Genomic DNA, 21,881 nt, shown 5'->3' with positions numbered 1-21,881 from the left:
TTACTAATATATTTACCATAATTAAACAATTGATTTCATATAAGTTTAATGGTTAAACTAACTATGGGCAATAGTTTTGTATGCTATGAAAAGTAGAACAAAAAATCTCAAAATAATTACCAAAAAAAATTGAATTTTTTTTATAATGTGAAAAATTGCTATAAAAAACTATATTTCATTATTATTATTAAAAACAATAAATTATTAAAAACAAATTCATTATTTACAAACAACAAATCGCTATTTGATTAAAAACATTTTTTTGGTATATTAAAAAAATACTTAATAAAACTATGAATTATAACTATCCCACAACACAAACTAATTGGTTGAAATAGAAATTATTAGTCATTTTATGTTTAAAAAATCAGGAAGTGAGAAATAATTCCAAAAGTGTTGTAAAATAAAAAACAATTATTTACAAATGTGCTTTTTGGTAAAATCTTAAAATTTTTGAGCACTACTAGATAGTCTTAGTGGTTGTTAATAATGGGTATTTAAAAAATAATTGTAAGTGATTTCATGTTGAATAAAAAGTTGGAAATGGCGCGCTTTGTTGGCTTGTTTTTTTTAAAACTTCCATTTAAAAACAACAGAAATTAACTCCCATCGGTTTGCTCTTCCCAAAATTGCTATTCCTCTTTCTACTTGGTTTCACTTCTATTTTAGAACGTCCAAAAAAAAATTTGTTGTTCAAAATGGGGCAAAAAAACAGGCAAATATTTTTTTTACTTTCAAAATGGAAGCATTTTTGGACTAAAAATAAACAAGTCAACTTTAATTAATGTTCGCTTTATTTGTCAAATTTTATGTTAAACAAGACAGGTGTATACATCATTTTAGTTCTGCTTGACATTTTATCTTCATAATGAATGATCCATTTGTTGTTTTTTAATAATTAGTTCTCTTTAATATGAAAAAACTTTTTTTTTGAATCACATTGACATTAAATGAATACAAGAAATCGGGCCATTACTGCGAACATGAATTATAATTATACAACAACAAAAAAGCAATATAAAATTGTCAATAACAGAGTTTGGTATCAAAAAACACTTAGACAATTTTAATATGTTTTTAAGTTATTATCAATAGAAAGTGTCAGTGAACTTCAAGGTAAACAGTGGGTCTATTCGGATGGACAAAATCATCTTATTAGAACTGGTTTTATATTAATATAGTTCAAAACAGCTAATCTAAAAATAAACAACGCAAAACATTTTAGCTTTTCACTTCTTTTTTGACTGTTTTAATTAAATTACTTGTTCTATTAAAAAATTCGAAAATAGGACTCGTTTTAATTACCATTCATTGTTAATTTATTATTATTCTCTTATAAATTCATCACTTATTCCTTCAAGCACGAAAAGTATAACACCGAATCCTTTATTCACTGATACAAATGTCAACGCGCAGCACAACACAATCGATCAACAGAAACATGTCCGTCGACCGCGAGAGACTCTCCAACGCAACAATCATTGGCCTCTACATCGTCTTAGGTCATTCCATGATTGTCAAACTTCCCTCCAAAAAGTCGAAAAACACGTTGGCTCATTTGTCGATTGCGTCCACATGTATCAATGGGGTGGAAGTATCTAAGACCCTTCTTTCGACCTTTCCAAAAAATTCGGCAGACAAGAATGTCCGCAGAGATAAAGAAGTCTCGATATTTAATATGGTTTCTAAAATTGTTGCTGGAGACACGTTCAAATTGGCAAAACGGACAACAGCAGTAAAAACACTGAAACTTAAAATATTTAAAGAAGTCGGCCCATTCACAAGAGACGGGTTGGTCATCTTTGGAAAGAGAATCACCGAGTCACTCCTCTCAAGAAATTTGTCTGGTCGGTGTTCACAAAAGTCGTTCGTTGATATTAAAGGGGCTGACAGTGCCATCATGAAGATATTCACTGAAGTCGTTTCAGTTAAGACCAACGTCTCGTGCGACCCATTTGAGTGGGTGAATTCTCATGAGAAAAGCCTCAAGAACGAGACTAAGAGCGAAACACGGGAAGAAACCTCTTGGGAAAAAATCGAGAACATAAATCACGATGATCGGGGTACAAGAATTCACCAAAGAGGGGTGTTCAGTCCTGTTAATGTGCGGTTTTATACAACAAAGTGCTCTGAATGGTTTGTGTAATTTGACGATGTAATTCACTTTTTGATTGATTATAATTTGTTTCTATTTTTTGATCTTTATTTATATTGAAAAATAAAGTCTAAACCATTTTTACAAGCGTGTATTGTAATACTAAATAATTCAAGACTTACAACCTTCTTTAGTTCATGATCTACGCTTAAACAAGCTTTCATTTTTCAAATCTCAATCTCGTTTTATCATTTTTCGAAATTCCTCAATTTTAATATGCGTGTCGGAACGAAAGCACATTTAAGGGGTAAAAAAGCTCGAGAATTTCAAAGCGAAAATGTTTGCACTTGCGTTTATTGTGTTATTGGAAACTGTGAGTGTGCATTCACAAACATGCGAAGGACTTGATAATGGGTTCTATTGTATCGACGACACATCGTACCTCTGGTGTTATGGACAAAAACAAGGCCAGAAATCAAAGTGCCAGGGAACCACAGTCTGTAAGTGTGGCCGGACTGCATATAACCCATGCGTGTGGTCGTGGACAGATCTCCCAGACTGCTCATTGAAACCTGGAGATTACTTCGAGAGCTCAGAAACCCCAGACTTGCCTGACGAAAGTTCGTCGGCAGCGCCACCAAAACCAGAGTCTTCAGAAGAGCCAACACCAGAAAGTTCATCAAAACCACCTGAACCACCAGAAGAAAGCTCGAGCGAACCACAAAAACCAGAATCTTCAGAAGAGCCAAAACCCGAGGAGTCATCAGAGAAACCACAAAGTTCCTCGGAACAAGAAGAAAGCTCGGAAGAAAACATTGAGAAGAAAATGGTGTCTTACTTTACAAATTGGGCGCAATATAGATGGGCGTCAATTGATGGATGGGCGTGCAAGTTCACACCAGAAAATGTCGACCCGACGATCGTTGACGTGATCAACTATGCGTTTGTCGTGTTCGATTCGTCGTATACAGTAAAGGAATACGAGTGGAACGACGACCAAAACATTCCCAAAATCGTTGCGTTGAAATCTCGAAACCCAAACCTACAAGTATTGGCGTCGATTGGAGGGTGGAACTTCAACTTTTTCGAATCGACAAAACACCTTTTCAGTGAGATGGCCGAGAAACAAACATCACGGGCTACATTTATCAAAAGCGCGATGGACTTTGCACGAAAGTACAACTTGGACGGAATTGACATCGACTGGGAGTATCCAGCCAATGAAGACCAAGGAGGACGTCCTGTAGATACACAAAGTTTCACTTTGTTACTCAAAGAGTTCAGAGAGGCCATCAATGCCGAAAAGCTGACTGGAAATCGAAAGAGGCTTTTGCTTACAATCGCAGCACCAGCTGGTCCAAAGAACATCGTGAATTTGGAGGTGTCTAAGTTCCACCCATACCTCGACTGGATAAATTTGATGACGTACGATTTACATGGCGCCTGGGACGAAGTCACTGGGTCGCACACAGCACTTTACGCAGACGACACTCTGAGTGTCCACGACTGCGTCCAAGCGTATTTGACCGAAGGAGTCCCCCCTCACAAGTTGATCGTTGGCATGGCTCATTATGGAAGAGGGTGGACACTGACCTTCGCAAATGACCATTTGATGGGATCACCCACAAGTGGTGCGAGTCGGTCAGGACAGTGCACAGGAGAGAATGGATATCTGGCAAAGTACGAGATAGATGCGGCAATTCCATCGAGCAACGTGCAGTACGACCCTGAATCGATGACGATGTATGGATATTCTGGCGATCAGTTCTTCTCGTTTGATGATCAGACGACATTCAAATATAAAACAGACTACGTCTGCAAACACAAGCTTGGCGGTGCAATGATATGGAGTCTTGACTTGGACAAGAATTACGTTAACACTAAGTTCATCAAAAAACAAATCGACAAATGTTAAACAATCTTGTGTCTTACTCATCTGTTTTTCTTGAACAAAAAGTAAACCATAACAACAAACAGCATGGACTTACGCTTTAACAACCTTCGCTTTGCAATCTAAAAACGCTTCGGTTTCAATGTTTGTGAGATTTTGTCCTTTCACTGTTTCCAGACTCGAGCATTCCACAAAGCATCTCGTTGGTATTGTATTGACGCTTGGTGGAAATTCAATATTTGTAAGCTTTTCGCAAAACCCAAACGCCATCCAGCCAATCTTTTTAAGGTTTTTGGACACCTTTACTCTTGTGAGTGCGGCACACCTATGGAATGCACAATCTCCAATTTCAGTCACACTGTCTGGTATATTCATTTCTTTCAAGTCATATAAACAATTAAAGCACCCACACTCAATAGACACCACGCCGTCTGGAATTTGTTTCTCGCCTTTCATGTAGTCTTCTTTTCCAAAGAACACCTCATTACAAACAACATTCTTCATAGTCTTAAATATTCTGTAGGGTACTCTCCCATATATCTCATTTCCATTGACACTGACATTCACAACCTTTATATCAATCAGCGTCAATTCCCTCAAAGAATTAAACGGTGATAATTTGACTCTTCTAAGCGCATGACACCCACTAAATGTTCTCTCCTTAATTGTTCCACTCGAATATGCATAGTCAACTTCGACAAGTTGGCTGCATCCACTGAAAAGTTCTTTGCCAAACTTCCTCATTGTGTTTGGGAACTTAAAACTCGTCAATGAGTTATAAGCAAAGAATGACGGGCACAGCCTCGTTGCGTAGTTTAATGGTGAATAATCTGTCAAATCCTTTGGGACATCCACAGCAAATTTCGAGATTTTTAGTTCCATCAATTGGTGTGTTGGGATTGTTTGTGTGAGGCATACATTCACATATTTGATATTGTCTGTTGTGATCTTTTTTTCGGTTTTCAACAAGGTAGGATTTAAGACGTACTTCACATCTATAGGATATGTTATTATATACTTATCCATATTTTCAATGATTTCATCATTTGCAGTATATAAGTATTGGGTTTGCATTTTTGGGAAGAATTTCCGACTTTTCTGAGTCACTGAGATCGGATTGAAATGGAATTTTAAAGGGAGTTCACTGTTCTTTTTAGAAACCAAAACCAAGTTCCTAACATCGCGGAACAGCTTTAAGTATTTACAGACAATCATCATTGAGTACCCATCCAATTGTTTCATTTGTAATTTGTATTTGAGTGTTTTTGAAATCTTTAAATATCAAGTCAAGCCATCCATTCTTTTTAATGTTTTTAAATAACACGATACTTCACCTTTTACAGAGAAATGTCATTCAAAAAATAGTAAGAAAAACAATTTCTATATTTTAAAAAGTGGTTTTGTATTAAAATGAGTTTAAAAATTGAATAACTTATTAATAATAAATTATTATACAAAATAAAATAATAATTGTTTTGTGTCGAAATTATTTAAAATTTTGAAATGATTTTTAAATGATTAATTACATAATAAAATACTAGATATTATTAATTCTAAAGAATATAATAGATATTAATAATAATAATTATTATTATTAATACATTAGTATTTAATTAATCAAATTCAACAATTAAACAAAAGCTAAAAACAGCAATTTCAAATCTTCACACATTTCTTCCTTTGAATTTGATTTCACCCAATTTATTCTTTTGGCTTTGTTCTTCTTGTTTAGCACTCTTTTGTTTCTCGTTAATAGTCAAAGTAGTTTTTGAAACGTTTCTTTTCAACAAGACATCGGAATATGTTTCAACAGACAAGTCTTTTGATAACAAGACAACGGTTTGCACAACATTGTCGGTCTTCTGTGTCAATTCATTTTCTTCCCCAAAATTGGCAAACACAAAGTTCGCAACATTTTTCGCTTCACCATTGATACATTTGACTTCATTCGAAATGACGTTCCAATCGACTTTCCCACTATACAAGTTATTGACCATCTCGCCCATTTTCTGTTTAATCTTTTCAAGGTGACAAATTCCGTTTTTCAATGGACGTTCCATCTTACTTAAACAGCCCAACTCAACACTTTTACGAAGATCTTCACTCGAGTCAGCAAAACATTTCTCATCGGATGTTTTGAGGACTTCATAGACACATTCACTCAATGCAATAAGTCTTCCAATGATCCGTTTGTACTGTTTCGCTAAAGCTTTCTCCGTCTTATTTCTTTCTTCTCCTTTGCGGAATTTACCGACACCTTCATACATATTTGATAACTCACTTGTTATCGTCTTGACCTTTGTGATTTGTTCAATACTTTTCACTTTCATTGCTTCACTCTTCCGTGGCGTGATGGGCTCAGACATTACACTAAATTGTATTGCTTTTTCCTCAACTTTTCTTATTTCCTCGTCACTCGCGTATCGATGAAACTCAAACCAATTTCTCATGACGTCCTTCCACTTCACGTCTATATACACATCTCCTCTTCCAGTCTTACACTTCTCGATTTTTTCAAATTCTGGAAACCTTCCAAGATCCTCACTAACAAGAGCCTTGATGAATGGTGACATGTAAAACTCGCTGTAAAGTCGCCCCATCTCACAGAAATTGACTTTAAGTCGTTCAACGCAGAACATCGCCATTTCGTCATCTTCAGCCTTTTTGTAAATTTCAATCGAAAGGTCTTTACACAACGTGTAAAGCAGCTTTCCTTCTCTGAGCATCTCAGTGATGATTTCTAGCTTGATGAAGTCGATGTTTTTCTCCAGAGTTTGAATGCATAATATAAACGAGTCAAGAACACCAAAGAGCTTTGTTACCAACTTCTCGACTTCGTTGTGAGGTGGAGACTCTTTGAAAGTCAAAGTAGTTCGGTCGAGATTTGGCAAACTCTTTGCCATCTCAAGACGGTTACAGACGTATTCACTGTATGTGATGACTAAAAGAGAAAGTGCTTGTGAATCTTCATAATTCATCCAAAAAAGTCGAATTCGCTCCAAACAAGATATCAATCCTGTAAGCCCCAAATTTTCAAAGGAAAAGTTAGGAGACCGAAGCATCTTATGCACCATGTAAAGCACTTTCAGAACGACCTTTTTGTCGGAAGAAGAGAGTGATCTCACAATTAAGTCGGTCAATTTCTCCCCGTCTTGTGGTGTCGAGGGCAATAATATAATTTCTTTCACAACACTGTGTGACGGAACACCCGGGGTATCTACAAGTGTTTGCCACAAACCATTCAAATGATCCGTTTCCTCTGACGCTGCCATCTTCTGTTTTTTTAAGTAAATGAAAATATCTTTATCAACCAAATCCGTCGATTTGGTGTTCACAAAACAAACTTTTTTCTTTGACTTTTTCCGTCTTTTTGACAAAAAAATGATATCTTCCCGCATTATTGGGGTTGTGACTTACTAGAAAAGTCACATGAATTTAGTTTTGTTTTTCTTCCATTTTTGACTTGACTGGCAATTCGTAAATCACATCAATAACCTTAAACTGAACAAAAGCAAAATTAAGAGCTTTTTCCGAGCAAAAAAAAACAAAAAATATGTATTTCTTAATTTTGTTTTTATAAACAAAAATTGGAAATGTTCATTTTTTCCTTCTTTTTCGTTCCATATCTTTCAGAAATCAAAACCTCAAAAATCAACAAAAAATGTTTTTGTTGATTTAAACTATATTAAAACTATTTATTTTTTATTATCAAATGGTTGTTGGATAAGAAAATCGTTCCAAAAGTGTGATCAAAGGCAAATACAAAAAAGTAGATTCCGACAGATTTTGAGACATTAACGAGTGACGCTAGTAACTCAAACTACAATTCAATAGAACTACAACAATACTAAAACAACTATATTATATCTACAAAATATAATTCCAATAGACAATAACAAGTGAAGTTGATTCCACTGTTTCAATACCACAGAAGAAAATGAAATTGAATGATTTCCAACATTTTTACCCACGTGAGTATTTTGGTGTGTACTTTAACTGAACGCAAGCACGCCAACAACATTTTGAACATTAATTTGCGCATCATTCACAATAAATTTGAGCTTCCTAAAAGCGTTTGAAAATTGTGAAGTAAGTGGATGAGTGGGGAAGTTTCTCAAATGGACGGGGAGTGCGTTTTTGATGTTATCCAAAAGTGTTGCTATCAGTTCCCACATTTCGCTGATTTGTTCGGGTGGGTACTCCTCTATTTTCTTCCCCAAAAAGTTCTCGACTGCGTATATTGGACCATTTTCGCCAAGCAAAACAACTTTAAGTTTTTCTGTGAGTTCTTCCGTTATAGGTGGAATAGTCGCTTTGTTGAGTGCTGCGGACATCTCGTCGATTTCGTCCAAAGACGTTTCAATAGCGTTCATGTAGATATCCAACTGTTTATTTATGATGATTTGACGACGTATAAGTGATGGAAGGGGTTGGGCTGTTTCGTACACGATACGACGCTTATACGTCTCTTGCCCACTTTTGACTAAAAACTCGTTCTTAAACACTTGCGAACAAAATTCACCATCTTCTTTCATCGGATAGACTTCAACAACTTTGATATAAATCTGATCCAAAGGCAACCCACTTGTTTTGTCCGTCTCACCCAATTCAATGATTTCCTTCTTCTTTTCAAAAGGTACAATCCCTTTAATTTCTATAGTAAAAATATCTTTTGGTAACGACGAGTGATAGACATACTCCTTCTCGTTCATCTTCTCAAAGACACTCCCGAAGAATCCAACCAAATAAAAATGTGTGTCAAAGCTTTTATTCTTTGACATTTGGTCATACACATTTCTCATCTTATTATGAACTTCTTGCAGACGAACGATTTCATTTTGTGACACTAAGTACTCCACCGTGGCCTCAAGAAGGTATTCAGCATACCCATATGCCTTTTTCATCATAAAGTAGTTCACTGCAGAGTCGACGTATTTCAGAAGGTAACTCTGATTGAATCCTTCAATCTCTTCTTGTTTCATCACCTCATCAAACTTCTTGTTCTCCACCTTTTCGTACTTCCCAAAACTTGAGAAACTCGAGAAGTCTGCGGGGGAGATCTTGCGAATCTTTTCAAAGATCTTTCCTCCTTCTAAAAAATGTGAGACAAAAATGACCAAATTTGTGACTGCAAGTGCCGCTTCCAAATAATTTTGCCGTATCGCTTGTTCCTCTGCCATCTTTTCCACCCACTTCAAATACAGTCTTGGCGTTTCCGAATATCCACAGGCAAATGTATACAATCGTTCTGTGTATGAATCAGGGTCTCTTGCTTTTTGTTGTATTTCATTCAATTCAGTATGTTTGGTCATCAACTGTCGGACCTCTTTCTTCAAGTTTTTCATTGAGAGTTCATACTGTGATATTTTATAGAGGTTCAAGTCCAAAAATGAGTCTTCTACAAAGGTACCTTTCTCTGTTATTAAATCTTCTTGGAGCAACGAGTTGATTTGTGGAATACTCACTTCTACCACTTCAACTTTAAGTTTCTGGGTCGCAAACTTCTTCGGCTTTTGCATTTTATTATAGTCAAGATTGCCCGTAACCATCTCTTCTACAAGAGAGACGACCTTGTCTCGTTTAGTCACTTTTGTTGCTCGAGTCACTCTTTTGCTCACCACTTCTTCTTTCTTGCCTTCTATTTTTGCGTCGATGGGCAATGCATTCTCTTGTACGTCACTCTTCATTGTTCCTCCTTCTTTTTCTTCGACTTTGTCGTCGGGAATTAACACGACGTCTCCATCATATGGAACATCTTCGTCGACTTCTTTAATCAAAAATTCTTTTAATGCACTGAAATTCCCAAAGTGTGTCGTTCGATATGTTTCCCATAACGCCTTTACACGCTCTCGGTACGTCTCCCGCTCTTTTTCTTTCACATTACAACTTGTGTATTTCTGACTGAGGGCTTCAACCATCTTCTCTACTTTACTCCCCTCACTCGCTATATCTTCAAGAAACTTCCAAACCATTTCATTCTCATTTTCTATACACCCAAACGCCTTTTCATCGTTATCCAAATTATACGCGACTGTCATCCTCCGAAGAGTCTTATCTTCAACACGCAACGACCGTCGTGTAATTCTTCTCTTTGTTGGGTTTCTACTCCTCCCTGATGCTTCTTCAAAAAGAATCCGTTTCAACGTTCCCCGAAGCTCTACACTTTTACTCACCTTCTCTTTAAACAGTTTCCCATCAGTTATCAACGTTTTGATGATATCAGTCATCACAAAGATCACCACAGAAGACTCATGCATCGGCGTTTTAGTCACAACTTTGATTGCGTTGTCCTGTTCTTTCAATTGAATAACAGAAGTGATATACCCCCTCTCCAACTCAAACCACTTCTCGGCTCCCTCAAGCTTCATTTGGTTATTACTTGTCTTCTCGACTATCTTATCGATCTTTTGAAGTACTTTGACAATCAAAGGCACTACTTCAATGAACAAATTAAAGCACGAGAAGCTCAAACTTTTCAAGTTCTTGTCAAACGGAATTTCCTTTGGAAAACTCATTGTCTTCAACTTTTGGGACTTTTCAAATGAGTTGGTTTTATCCAAGTTAAATAAAAGATCTTCATAGAGCTTTTGCAGTAAGGACATCTGTTGCCCATTTTCAGTATTAATACGTTTGTCTTCAGTTATACACATCTTCATATTCTTTGCTATGGCGTACAACACTTCATGATATTTAATACTCACTTTTAACGAGTCGTTCACAATTTCCTCGTATTCAACAAAAGAAACTGGAAATAAAGGATTATCCTCAAGAATTTGCAGACGCTTTCTATAAGTCGATTTTAGTTCCTCGGCTTCTTTTGTGTACTTTTCACTCCGATTTCGAGCCGTCAAATAATTAAGTCCTGCGTTTTTAATATCAAGTGGTAATGTGACAAACATATTTAATACCCACCGAATCCCTTTCAAACACTCTTCCTTAGTCTCTTCACAGAGTTTACTTGTCTGCGACTCCAATTCTTTATTCCGTTGTGCAGTTTCACACATTTTTGTCTCCATCAATTTTACTTCCTTAAATTTGGTCTTCAAATTCTTCATGATTTTCGAGACTGTTTTGTAGACACTCAAATCGTCGTATTTGATCAAGTTTGTTTCCAAATTGTTGAGCACCTTCTCGTTGATAATAAATGGTATTCCAACAACAGTCTCAATCATTCTGGAATACTTGTTGACAGGTGTTGATTTGAATTCACTGAGGAATTTTAACGTATCAAGTCTAATAGCAATTAAGTCTAAAAGGACGATACAAAGTGCTTCTATATCTCCCAGTGTTTCTGTTCGTATAATTAATTTTCTGTTCTTCAAATTTTGGATATTTGGTGTCAACAAATCTCTTTTAATATCCACCACACTGGTAGTGATGCTTTTAATATCCGTTTTGTGAAGCTCATGTAACGCAGAAATACACGAATCAAAACAAATTCGGTTCATTTCATTGACTTCTACAATGCCAGTTGTTATCAGTGAAATACTCCTAAATATGTTGCCCGATTGGATATAATTATATTTTGTATATAAGCACATCATCTCGACACTTCTCCTTCTGATCTCCTTGTTATCAGACTGAAACATTCGGAATCAACGAGTTCATCAGTTTCATCGAAAACTCTTCACTTCCCGCAAAAAAATGTACTTCTTGTGTTCAACAAACAAGTTCTTGATGAATGTGAAGATGTCATCATTCACCACTTTTTCTTCGAGGAGTTTTGTTGCTATATTTGTTTTGACTATCTCAAGATGCTCCATAGCCTCTTGGTTGACCAAAGAATTAAATATCAAGTGATACACTTCAAGGCACTCTCTTACTATTTCCCTTCCAAGTACTTGATGTAACTTCTCGTGTTGTTCGTCATCCCTTCTAATCAGTCTTAAACTTCGACTGATTGGTATGGAGAATTTGTTACTTTTTGGGCTAAACAAGTCTTCTGAAAACGCGGAGGAGAGTGACAAGTTCATATTTAAAAAGTACCCGTGCTCTTTCAGTCCATTCACTATCAACTTAATATTCCGATCAACCTCCTCATAGACATCGATAGTCTCGTTTATAGGAAAGTATGAAAAGAGTAAGATATAACGTGTTAATATATTCACAAGTATTTGTAACCGCGAAGGAACTTCATTTTTGATCCACTCGACTAAGACCTCCTTTTTCAAGTTTTTAAGTACCCACACAAAGATCAATCCGAGCATTTCAATATCAAATATGTTCTGCAGTGGCGTTTCGACAATTTTCTTTTCTCTTGAATTCAGTAATAAAGTGTCACTCGTCATTAGTTCAACATTCATTTCCTTTAATTTGATAGGCACTCGAGTCATCGACCTTTCTCCCATCGTTCGCAGTAAATGGGAGCTCTTTTCTTTATTCACTTTCTCTGTGTTTTTAATGAATTTCCACGTCGCGAAGTCCTCGAAGCTTTCAATGAATTGGACGACAAAAGGAAGGAACATAGCAGCAACGCATTCTTTCTTCTCTCCTTGCAGTGTCGAGTCCAAGTCGAGTCTTTCGACCATTCCAACCATTAAATAGAGGGACGCTCGATTAATTTCTTCGTTCTTATTCAGCAGAAACAAGTGTTGTCTCATCAAGAATGCAATAGGTAAGTGTCTCACCCACAACAAATCATCTAACATAGTGATATCACTTGTATCTATATTCCCAGGATTCGACGACTCGTAAAGACTTAAACTGCTCTCAAAAACAGCAAGAAACTGCGTTTTCAACAGTGTTAAAGCAACCATCTCGGGTTGGTCTTGGGTGTATTTCTTCCCACGAACTAAGACGTCATACGGCCAAGTCAGTTTATTCAAATATTCTTCCATTAAAGTGACTGCTTCCGAATTATACCCCAATTCCAGAATTGAACGAATGAAATACGAGAAATGTGCGTTGCCTTCTTCAACACCCAAAATTTCCTTTTTCATGATATGTGACCGAATGCAATTCGAAAAACTCGTCGCGAAGTTTAATAGGTTTTGGAAGAAACTTTGGTCTGCGCCAATTTGCGAGATCGACTTCTTCAATATTTCAAAAGGGAGCCACGAGTGTTTTAAGATCTCCGTTTGTGGAGTTGTGTCATCAAACTTATATAAAATGATCAGTGCTTTAATTAAGTTCGTCTCCGTCTCTTTACTTTTGAAATCGCAAAACTTATGGACAAAGGACTCGACAATACAATTTCTCTTTTGTGATGAATTTGTATGTCCGCACACCGTTTTCATTAACAAAGCCAACACTTCAATATTTTTCACGGTATTCGACTCTAAAAACGTTTGGAGAATAACAGGCAAAAAGTGGATAGTATCTATCAGTGGGATATTTTTAAAATTTTGGTCTAAATTCCCTTCCAAGAAATTAACTAAAGAAAGATGTGCTTCTGGAGTAGTTGGGTATATTGTCGTGAATGGTGTTATTAATACTGTTAGCCATTTCTTTGTTGGTATTTGAGGGGGTGCCAATGCCTCCTCGAGACTTGAGTAGATGGGGAGGACCAATTTTCCGTATTGGAAGTTGATGTGGTTATCAGTGTATAATGTAAGAATAGAGAAAGACTCCTTTTTCACACTGCCATCGGCTATTTCTTGAATGGTGAAGACGAGAAAGTGGCCGTTTTTAAGAGGGAAGGGAAGCTCTATTTTGATCTCATCAAATGTGCCAAAGGACTTCCCAACTAAGAGATTTGAAGAGTAATTAGAGTCGAGACTCCCTGAAGGAGTGTATATACAATTTTCTGTTACTTTGTTGTAATAGACTTGAAAAGTTATGCATATCGCTGTCTTCTTCTTTTTGTCTTTACCGAAAGAAACGTCGAGAGGGTAGATGTAAAGGCGATTGATAAAATCGAAGATAATCTCCTCGGTGCTTTTTATATAGCGCAGGTTGTCTAAAACACGTATGAGTTTCGGTGGTTCGACATCTGATTTTTGCCCATTTTTGAGTGGTTGTTTCTCAAAGTCTTGACATTTACTTTTGTTGCTGTCACACAGAGTTTGTCCCCCCTCAGACCGTGGATTTTTCCATATATTCATTCCACACCTCCATTGTACATTTTCGTTGTTTTTATTAAAGAAAAGGGAAGCATTCATTTCGGCTTTTTTTCGATTTTCTTCATTTTCCAGAATTTCCCAAATGCTTTCATTTTCCGATTCACTCTTAAAGAAAATGATTTGTTCCTCCCCTTTCTCCTTCTCGAAATCATCTTTCAAATTGGCGTACCCAAACATCAAATGTTGCCAATACGCCCAACACTTCCGTTCGGTATATTTCTTTCTCACTTTCTTATCTTCAAATCCCTTATAATACAACTCTCTTGCTGTTTGGATATCTTCACCGGCTCGTCTTAAGACGTCGATGACTAAAATCACTTGGCTCCCTTTCACCTGATTTGTCAGGAAAAAGACGTTAAAAGTCTCCCCTTCATTTTCCATCACAAAATTCTCAGTCAACTTCTCTTGTGAATTTTGGTCGTATATTGCTCCAACATATCGTAACGTTTCGGGTGGTACGTCCCCACCAATGTTAATATTTTTAATTCGCAAACAAAATGATTCCGGCAAAGTCCTTTGACTTTCTGTGAGAAAATGAACGCCTGCCAGTAAATTGGCGTGGTCTTTAAACCGAAAATTGGGCGCAAACATTTCGAAAAAGATTTGTGGAGGAATGACATTCTGGTGTGAATTCCGTAACAAAGAGGTTTTAGAGGGGCGAACAAGAACCCTTTGAAATTCCTCTGAACTGAAAAAAGAGTCTGGCAATATAGTTTTCCACATGTGTTGTTGAGGAGTTTTTTCTGGTAATGCGAAGATCATCTCCTTCACAGCCATATGATATTTGTCTTCACAAATTACTTCTTCTTTTCTTAATTCTCCAAACATATAACTCTGCCCTTTCATGAAGCAGAAAATGGTTGGGGCTATATACAAAGCTGCGTATCTCTTCGAGAGAGAGTTGTCCAAAGACATCGCTTCGAGTGTGGGTTGATTGTCTTTGATATATTTGAGCAACAAATTGAATTCACTTCGTTGGACACAGTAGGGTTTCGAGAGGGACATTTCATTCAATATCTGTCTCACATCTTTAATAAGTAAATAAATTGGCTTCTTATCAACAGATGACGTTTCAAGGAAGTGATGCACTTGATAAATGTCAATCGAATCTCTTCCTTCAGAATCAAGTTCGTCAAAAGTCAAATCGTTTGTTAAATTCTGTGCTTTAGTGATGACTTTAGTCACTTTGATGCGTGGACTCCGAGGTGTCTTTTCTAATTCTGTGCGGTACAGTGACACCTCCAATATACTCTCGAGCTTTTCCTGTACGTCAAAATTGTGGTTCATTCTTCTAGTTAATTTTGAGTGTTTCAAGTTGTGCGAAGTTCATTGTAATATTTTGGAACAAAAGTCCTCTTCCTCACCAAACAATTCATTTTCCTCATAAGCATTAATTTTCATGTCAATTTTTAAGCCATTTCAACGCGTTTTTCGGGATTTGTGCGATTTTTGCAGAGGAATTGACGCATTTTGAATTAAACACTACCGTCAGAATTTGATAAATACTAAAGAACAAAAAAGTTGTATTTTTTCTTTGTTATTTTTTGAATTTATTTTATGTAGACGTTGAATAAAAAGTCGGGAAATGTCGTTTAATTAAAAAAGACTAAAATTGGACTTTTTTGTTTCTTTTCTAATCTTTTGTTTTGATTAATGAGAGATAATCTCCCGATTATGTAGATAATAATTGTCTACAACATGAAATGGTTAAAAAATCTAAACAAAGCGTTTCAATCAAAAACAAGTTGGCATTTCAATTCATAAAAATAAAAAAAGTGTTGAGTAATGATAAGTGGTTGGAATGTTCCGGGAGACTTCGAAAAAAACAAACAAATTGCCGATTATGCAGTTAAACTATTTTATCTTCGAAAGATCTCTATTTTTCACTTTCATTTTTTTATCTTTTTATTCTATCATAACCCAATTACTCATTGATTGCATGATTCTCTCTTATTAAGAACGTGTTGAAAATCATTGGTTCAACATTCTGAATAACTCGCTTTTATTAAAATCATCACGATTGTACTCGTTTTGATTGTCTTGTATGACACTGAAAAGTGTTAAACATGAAAAAAGTGCTGGACATTATAAATTATATTTACTATTAATAATTCATTATAACAAATAATTGATTTTAATGAAATGCATTTTCAGGCGAAATCAATTGATTACAAAATTGAGTGCTTTTGCTAACAACATATTTGATAACTATTTTTTGTTTTTCAAAGATAAATTTCACACTTTTAAACCAAAAATAGTTAATAAAATATGTATTAAATTTCAATGATTTTATAGCAATATTATAGCAAGAATAAATACATTACTTGTGTTAATAAGAATATCAATAACACAACAATAACTGAATTACTACTCTCCTCCCTTGAAACACGACGATAACAAACAGCTTCCACACTTCTTGAGCATCTCCTGACCATAAGGGATGTACGAAAATAAGTACCACAGCAAAGCAATAATCTCGAAAATAACGCAGGGAATTGTCACAAAAAACGATTTGAGTTTAAGGGCTGCAAACAATACAAGAACAATCGATGTGATGTACAAAACAAGTCCGATCAGCTTGGTCTTGTCCTCCATCAATGATTTAATCTGTGCGGAAAATGATCTCAAAAAGAACGACGCAGCAAGAATCAAAACGTTTCCAGCAGTGAATAATTTGGCGAATTTCATTGGGAGGACGATGAATGAAAACGACAAAAATAGTGCAATGACACCCAGCAGCACCAATATACCAACGATCGTGATTCGAACAGTAAAGGGAATTTTACACTTCGCGCAGCACGAGTCGTCGTCACCACCGACCAACGTGTCGAACCAACTTTTAGAAAAGTAGTCCTCCTCCTGCTGAGGTGGGCCATTTACTGTGTTTCTTACAGTGTTTTTCAATGATGACCACCCACTCTTTATGCTCTCCATTTTAACTTCTTTAACAGTGCTTTATTCCAATCTTGGTTGTCATTTTGAGAGTAACTATTATTTTTGATTTTGTTATTAAAATATATACTTTTTTTATTTAATAAAAGATTGTGAAGAAAAAAAATATCAAAATGACGTTTTCATTACTTACAACAATCTATCAAAATCATAAAGTATGATATTTTTAATTAACAAACACAAATTAAACATTTACTTAAAACATTTCTCTGATTTTTTAAATAGTTCTATAAATGTTGATTTTGAGTTAAATTAAAAAAAAAAAAAATTTTATTTTCGAATAACAAAATTCAAAAATTATAAAAACAAAAAAACAAAAACGAAAAATTTCAAACAAGAATGGTTTGGTTTTAACATCAAATTTACTCGTTTTGACATAAAGAGTTTTTTCTCGTCTCCAACAATCAACCTCGTTTTGGCCTTTGATGAGGAACACAACAAAAAAATGATATTTCAAACCCCAAACGGACAAAACGTTTTTCTTTCAACTTTTTTAGAAGGAGAGTTCCTCTACGGCTCACTTTACATTTCCGTTTCAAATAAGCGCTGCGAGTGTCAAGGCGTCAGGATGGAGCTTATTGGTGTGATAGGTATGTTTTTGTACCATATTCATTAATTTTATAATAATTGTTGTATAATACATTGTATAATTATTATCAAATATATTACATTATAATACATTTATAGTATTATAATTTATCAGAATAGATAAAAGTATTTTAACCTTTTAAATCGATCAAGTATAGTACATTTTATTTGAACAATTAAATATTTAATTTTCTTCGATACATTTTGAAGTGTTATATAGTATAATAAAATATACTAATAAATATGATACAGCTTTGGTGTATACTCTAACAACCACCATATATAGTAAAATTAATAATACCTACTAGTACTAAGTCTTGGAAATGGATACAATTGAAACAATAACACACAGAGTCTGATTCTCAGAATTGTAAGAAGGAATTCTTACGGAAGAGTATTGACATATGTGCTTCACGTGTTTTTGAGATAGGGGATCACGTCCACTCATTTACATTTGGTCGAATAGATCGTTCTGATGACACAGTGAAACGGTATGACACCTACTTTGGTGTTATTGGTCGTATCAGATATTTTATTCGGACGACATTAACACGGACTTCGTTTTCGAAAACGGTCAAGGATGTCGACATAGCTATATTCTACAATGCGCCACCCCCATTTAAAAAGAGTTATGAAGTGACTTTTGCTCAACCAGTTATGATGTCATTTGGGATAGTTTCGACGTGTTACAATGTGAATGATGTTATCCATGGGATGATACGAGTCGAGAGTCCCAATCCTTCGGTCAATGTCTTTGATGTGACTGAAATGAAATTAGTGAAAAAAGAGATTTTTGTTGTCGATAAGAACCAAGCAGAGAACGTCGAGACTGTTTGTTCAATAGATATTTTACAAGGCGTCCCTGAGCCACAAGAACCCATTTTGTTCAATATGATTATACCGACAGAGAAAGTGCCCGCTTCATTCAAAACACAAGAAGGTTTTTTATTAGCGTACTCCGTTATAATATCAGTGAAGAAAGACGAGAAAGTGTTAGCGGAGAATGAAATGCCATTAACTTTATTAAAGACAAACACAAATCCAAGAATTGAGAGTAAAAGAAAGTATACTCTTCTCGAGTGGATCGATGAGAAAACTCGTTTTGATAAATTAGAAGCTATTGATGTTGTGGAGGTGGGTCTTATAAATAAGGGTTTCGATGTGTTTGAAAATGTCGAAGAAAAAGACGACGATGACACCATTCGCATCGCTCAGGAAGAACTCGACGATGACTACAAACAGACAAAAACAATCGAATTCGAGTAATTCAATTTTTATGTCAAATTTCGACATTGTCAAATTTTAGTGGTCAAATTTTGAAGTCCTGAAATCAAAAATTGAAAAGGTCGTAAAAATGACTTAGCATCAAAACTCTTCATTTGTTTTAATGTTTGGAAGGAGTTCCGTTTCCATAATCTTAGTATCGTCTTTGTTTGCTGTTTTTCTCTTCTTTCTGTAAATATACACTGCAGAACAACATAATATTGCTATTATGACGACCAAAGCCAACAAACCGATGATAACAGCAGCTATAATACCCCCTTTACTCCCTTTCTTTTGTTCGACTTTCTTGTTTGATTTGCAGTGCCCAGTCTGACTATCGGGAAGGTAAGAGTATGTCTCATCATCACTTTGGTATGTGCAAACACTACATACACCATCATATCGCATAGAAGTACATATATTTGGACCACATGAGTTGTCTTCCGCTGAATACTCATCTAAACAAATATCACATGTCGCACCGCCATTGGGGCATGATGTACAAAGTGTATTGTCGCATTGGTAGACGTCGCACATGTTTGCTTTGTAAGTGCATTTACCGTCACAGACATCGTCACACTTTTCGCATTGGTATTCTGTGTTGAGGAAGTATCCATACATACAATCCACACAAACTGTTATATTCTCTGTTGTGCCCACTAGTGTATCATATGTACTACATATTGGATTTGAATTGATACACGCCTCTTTATTTTGAGGGTCGACTGTGTAACCCTGGAAGCACTCGATGCATTCATTCATCGAATTCCATTGTGTGCAATTCGTACCTTTATATGAACAAGTGGAATATGAAGAGGATATTTGTGTGTATAAACATTGTGAATCTGTTGCACTGCAAATTGTCTGTGATTCGGCCGTTTTATTGCATGTGTATTTCGTATATGGATTTGCTGTGTAATTAATAGTTTGTATAACATTGATTTAATTGTACATACGTTTACAAATAAAATATGAGGATATTTGTTGATATACATGTGTATTTTTGTATACAATTATTAATTCACTACATGATCATACGTATTGTATTGGGTGTAATTATAAATACAAAAGTATACATAACATTACATCTCATTCATTTATAACAGCAAGAAACTTAAAAACAAAAGTAACAAACTGAAACAAGTGTAGTTATTTAAATAATAATTATTATAACATTCTACACACTCAACTTCACCACTTCCAAACTTCATACACTTGTTACATCCATCACTACATTCTTTGTGTCATCTCGCTTTTTTTATAATCAATACATAAACAAACTAAAACATCCACCACTCGACAGGTCTTTTCCATACCCATTTTCACATACACTGCAACTATCTTTGTCGTCACATTGCGCACATCCATCTTCACATCTTCTGCACTCCAAAATTTGTTTGTCCCAATAGTACCCATTCACACAAGATATGCAATAATCGGTTCGAATCATCAACTCACAATTCGTCGGTTTGACATCAATTTCTTTAACACACTTTTTAGTTGTCACATCAGTAACAAATGAGTCAAGGCAATATAAGCACTTCCCTTCTGAGTTGTAATAATCACAATTCTCAACAGTTCCCAAAACACACTTCTTTGTAGCGTCAAGATAATACCCAGATGTACATGACAAACAGACACCACTCTCGTTGTACTCTTCACAGTTGAAATCGTCTGATGTGCATATGCCATTCTTCAAGTAAAATTGTGGAATACACTCGCCACATGTATTACAATTCCCTTCAAATGTCAAACAATGTGGGTTAGCATCACATTTACTACAAATGCCATTCTTCAACATATATCCTAAACTACATGTGGTGCATCCGGTACTCCATTCGTAGTCGTTAAATTGTTCACATGTACTTAAACCAACTTATAATTAGTATTGTATTAGTTATTAGTTATACTATTCTATTACATTTTTAGTGTGATTATCTCCACCAATAATAAAATAACAAACCTTCACATTTGTGTGTATTAAAGTTGAAAGTATATCCAACCTCACATCGTGTACATTTCGATAATTTGACTTCTGCACAGTGATTTTCTTGTTTGTCTATTTTGTAAGTTGTATATCTGATAAATAAATAACTTAAAATTATAAATTATAATAATAACATGATTATTTTTGCTTTAAAATGTTTAAATTTTATCATAATTTAAAGTAATTGATAAGCACAAATTGTAAATAAACCCGTCATGGAGTGTCGTATATTTTCAATTTTTTAACATTATTATAATTACATTCTATTATTATTGTTATTACAAACAAACAGACACACATGCCATTTTGCAAAATAAACTCTCCAAGGCATTCAGTACACACAGATGAATTGTTAGAACAAGAAGTGCAAAACGGGTTATTACATGTTCGGAGACTGAGAACTAGTGTAAACAACACAAAAACAGTCAACATAATTAATTAGTAGTTCAACTATATATTTATTGTTTTATAAATTTATGGTGCAGAATGTGCTTTTTTCTAAACTTATATATATTTTGGTATTTTTATAATAATTATTCGTATATTTTTAGTGCGTTTTTTAGAAAAAAAAAACAAAGTGTTTTTTTAGGCAATTTAATATTAATGGTAAAAAAATTATTTTAATATAATTATGTTAAGTTCATAAACGACAAAAATGCATTTATAATTTCAAAAAGAAATAAATATGTTATTGCCCAATTTTTAAACAATAAATCTTTTTCTAAAAAAAACAAATAATTAAAAAAATTATTTTTATTCAATTATAGATTGATTACATAGTTCATCATTAATGTATAATAAAATATAACAATTTTCAATGCAAAATATAATACATTAAAACGAAATTTCTTTCAATCTAAATGTATAAAAAGAATTAAAAGCATCAAATTGTTATATAAACCATTTTCACAAAAAAATCATTCAGACGAACTTTCGTTATAGCCTCCCTTTTCTTCCTCTTGGCTTTCTTCTTCTTCCATTTTCAATCCAGCACCAAAATCTTTCAACGCTTCTCCGTCATCACCGCCGTCGTCTCTTCCATGT

The 21,881-nt window shown here is 34.9% G+C and overlaps 8 protein-coding genes across 8 annotated transcripts; 3 read left to right on the top strand and 5 right to left on the bottom strand.

Annotated features, from left to right (window-relative positions):
• Positions 1 to 1,402: 1,402 nt before the first annotated feature.
• Positions 1,403 to 2,146, top strand: EIN_136030 (hypothetical protein; the record flags this gene model as incomplete). Its single annotated transcript, XM_004185267.1, has 1 exon — positions 1,403 to 2,146. The coding sequence occupies one exon, from the start codon at positions 1,403 to 1,405 to the stop codon at positions 2,144 to 2,146; it is 744 nt and encodes a 247-aa protein (XP_004185315.1).
• Positions 2,147 to 2,432: 286 nt separating this feature from the next.
• Positions 2,433 to 4,010, top strand: EIN_136020 (chitotriosidase-1 precursor, putative; the record flags this gene model as incomplete). The annotated part of the gene is made up of 1 exon (XM_004185266.1): positions 2,433 to 4,010. The coding sequence occupies one exon, from the start codon at positions 2,433 to 2,435 to the stop codon at positions 4,008 to 4,010; it is 1,578 nt and encodes a 525-aa protein (XP_004185314.1).
• A 69-nt stretch (positions 4,011 to 4,079) lies between these two features.
• Positions 4,080 to 5,228, bottom strand: EIN_136010 (hypothetical protein; the record flags this gene model as incomplete). The annotated part of the gene is made up of 1 exon (XM_004185265.1): positions 4,080 to 5,228. One exon carries the CDS (start codon positions 5,226 to 5,228, stop codon positions 4,080 to 4,082), a length of 1,149 nt encoding a protein of 382 aa, XP_004185313.1.
• A 422-nt stretch (positions 5,229 to 5,650) lies between these two features.
• EIN_136000 (hypothetical protein) lies at positions 5,651 to 7,258 on the bottom strand (the record flags this gene model as incomplete). The annotated part of the gene is made up of 1 exon (XM_004185264.1): positions 5,651 to 7,258. The coding sequence occupies one exon, from the start codon at positions 7,256 to 7,258 to the stop codon at positions 5,651 to 5,653; it is 1,608 nt and encodes a 535-aa protein (XP_004185312.1).
• A 720-nt stretch (positions 7,259 to 7,978) lies between these two features.
• On the bottom strand, positions 7,979 to 15,334 carry EIN_135990 (hypothetical protein; the record flags this gene model as incomplete). Its single annotated transcript, XM_004185263.1, has 2 exons — positions 7,979 to 11,477; positions 11,655 to 15,334. 2 exons carry the CDS (start codon positions 15,332 to 15,334, stop codon positions 7,979 to 7,981), a joined length of 7,179 nt encoding a protein of 2,392 aa, XP_004185311.1.
• A 1,080-nt stretch (positions 15,335 to 16,414) lies between these two features.
• On the bottom strand, positions 16,415 to 16,981 carry EIN_135980 (vesicle transport protein SFT2A, putative; the record flags this gene model as incomplete). Its single annotated transcript, XM_004185262.1, has 1 exon — positions 16,415 to 16,981. One exon carries the CDS (start codon positions 16,979 to 16,981, stop codon positions 16,415 to 16,417), a length of 567 nt encoding a protein of 188 aa, XP_004185310.1.
• Positions 16,982 to 17,444: 463 nt separating this feature from the next.
• Positions 17,445 to 18,853, top strand: EIN_135970 (vacuolar protein sorting-associated protein 26A, putative; the record flags this gene model as incomplete). Its single annotated transcript, XM_004185261.1, has 2 exons — positions 17,445 to 17,589; positions 17,940 to 18,853. The coding sequence occupies 2 exons, from the start codon at positions 17,445 to 17,447 to the stop codon at positions 18,851 to 18,853; spliced, it is 1,059 nt and encodes a 352-aa protein (XP_004185309.1).
• Positions 18,854 to 18,952: 99 nt separating this feature from the next.
• On the bottom strand, positions 18,953 to 21,269 carry EIN_135960 (hypothetical protein; the record flags this gene model as incomplete). Its single annotated transcript, XM_004185260.1, has 4 exons — positions 18,953 to 19,638; positions 19,992 to 20,087; positions 20,132 to 20,725; positions 21,128 to 21,269. The coding sequence occupies 4 exons, from the start codon at positions 21,267 to 21,269 to the stop codon at positions 18,953 to 18,955; spliced, it is 1,518 nt and encodes a 505-aa protein (XP_004185308.1).
• Between the last annotated feature and the right edge of the window lie 612 nt (positions 21,270 to 21,881).

The sequence above is a fragment of the Entamoeba invadens genome (genome assembly GCF_000330505.1).
Source record: "Entamoeba invadens IP1 unplaced genomic scaffold scaff_1105074726609, whole genome shotgun sequence".
NCBI lineage: Eukaryota > Evosea > Mastigamoebida > Endamoebidae > Entamoeba > Entamoeba invadens.
Note: the sequence above shows the minus strand (reverse complement) of the source record. Positions and strands in the feature narration are given on the sequence as shown.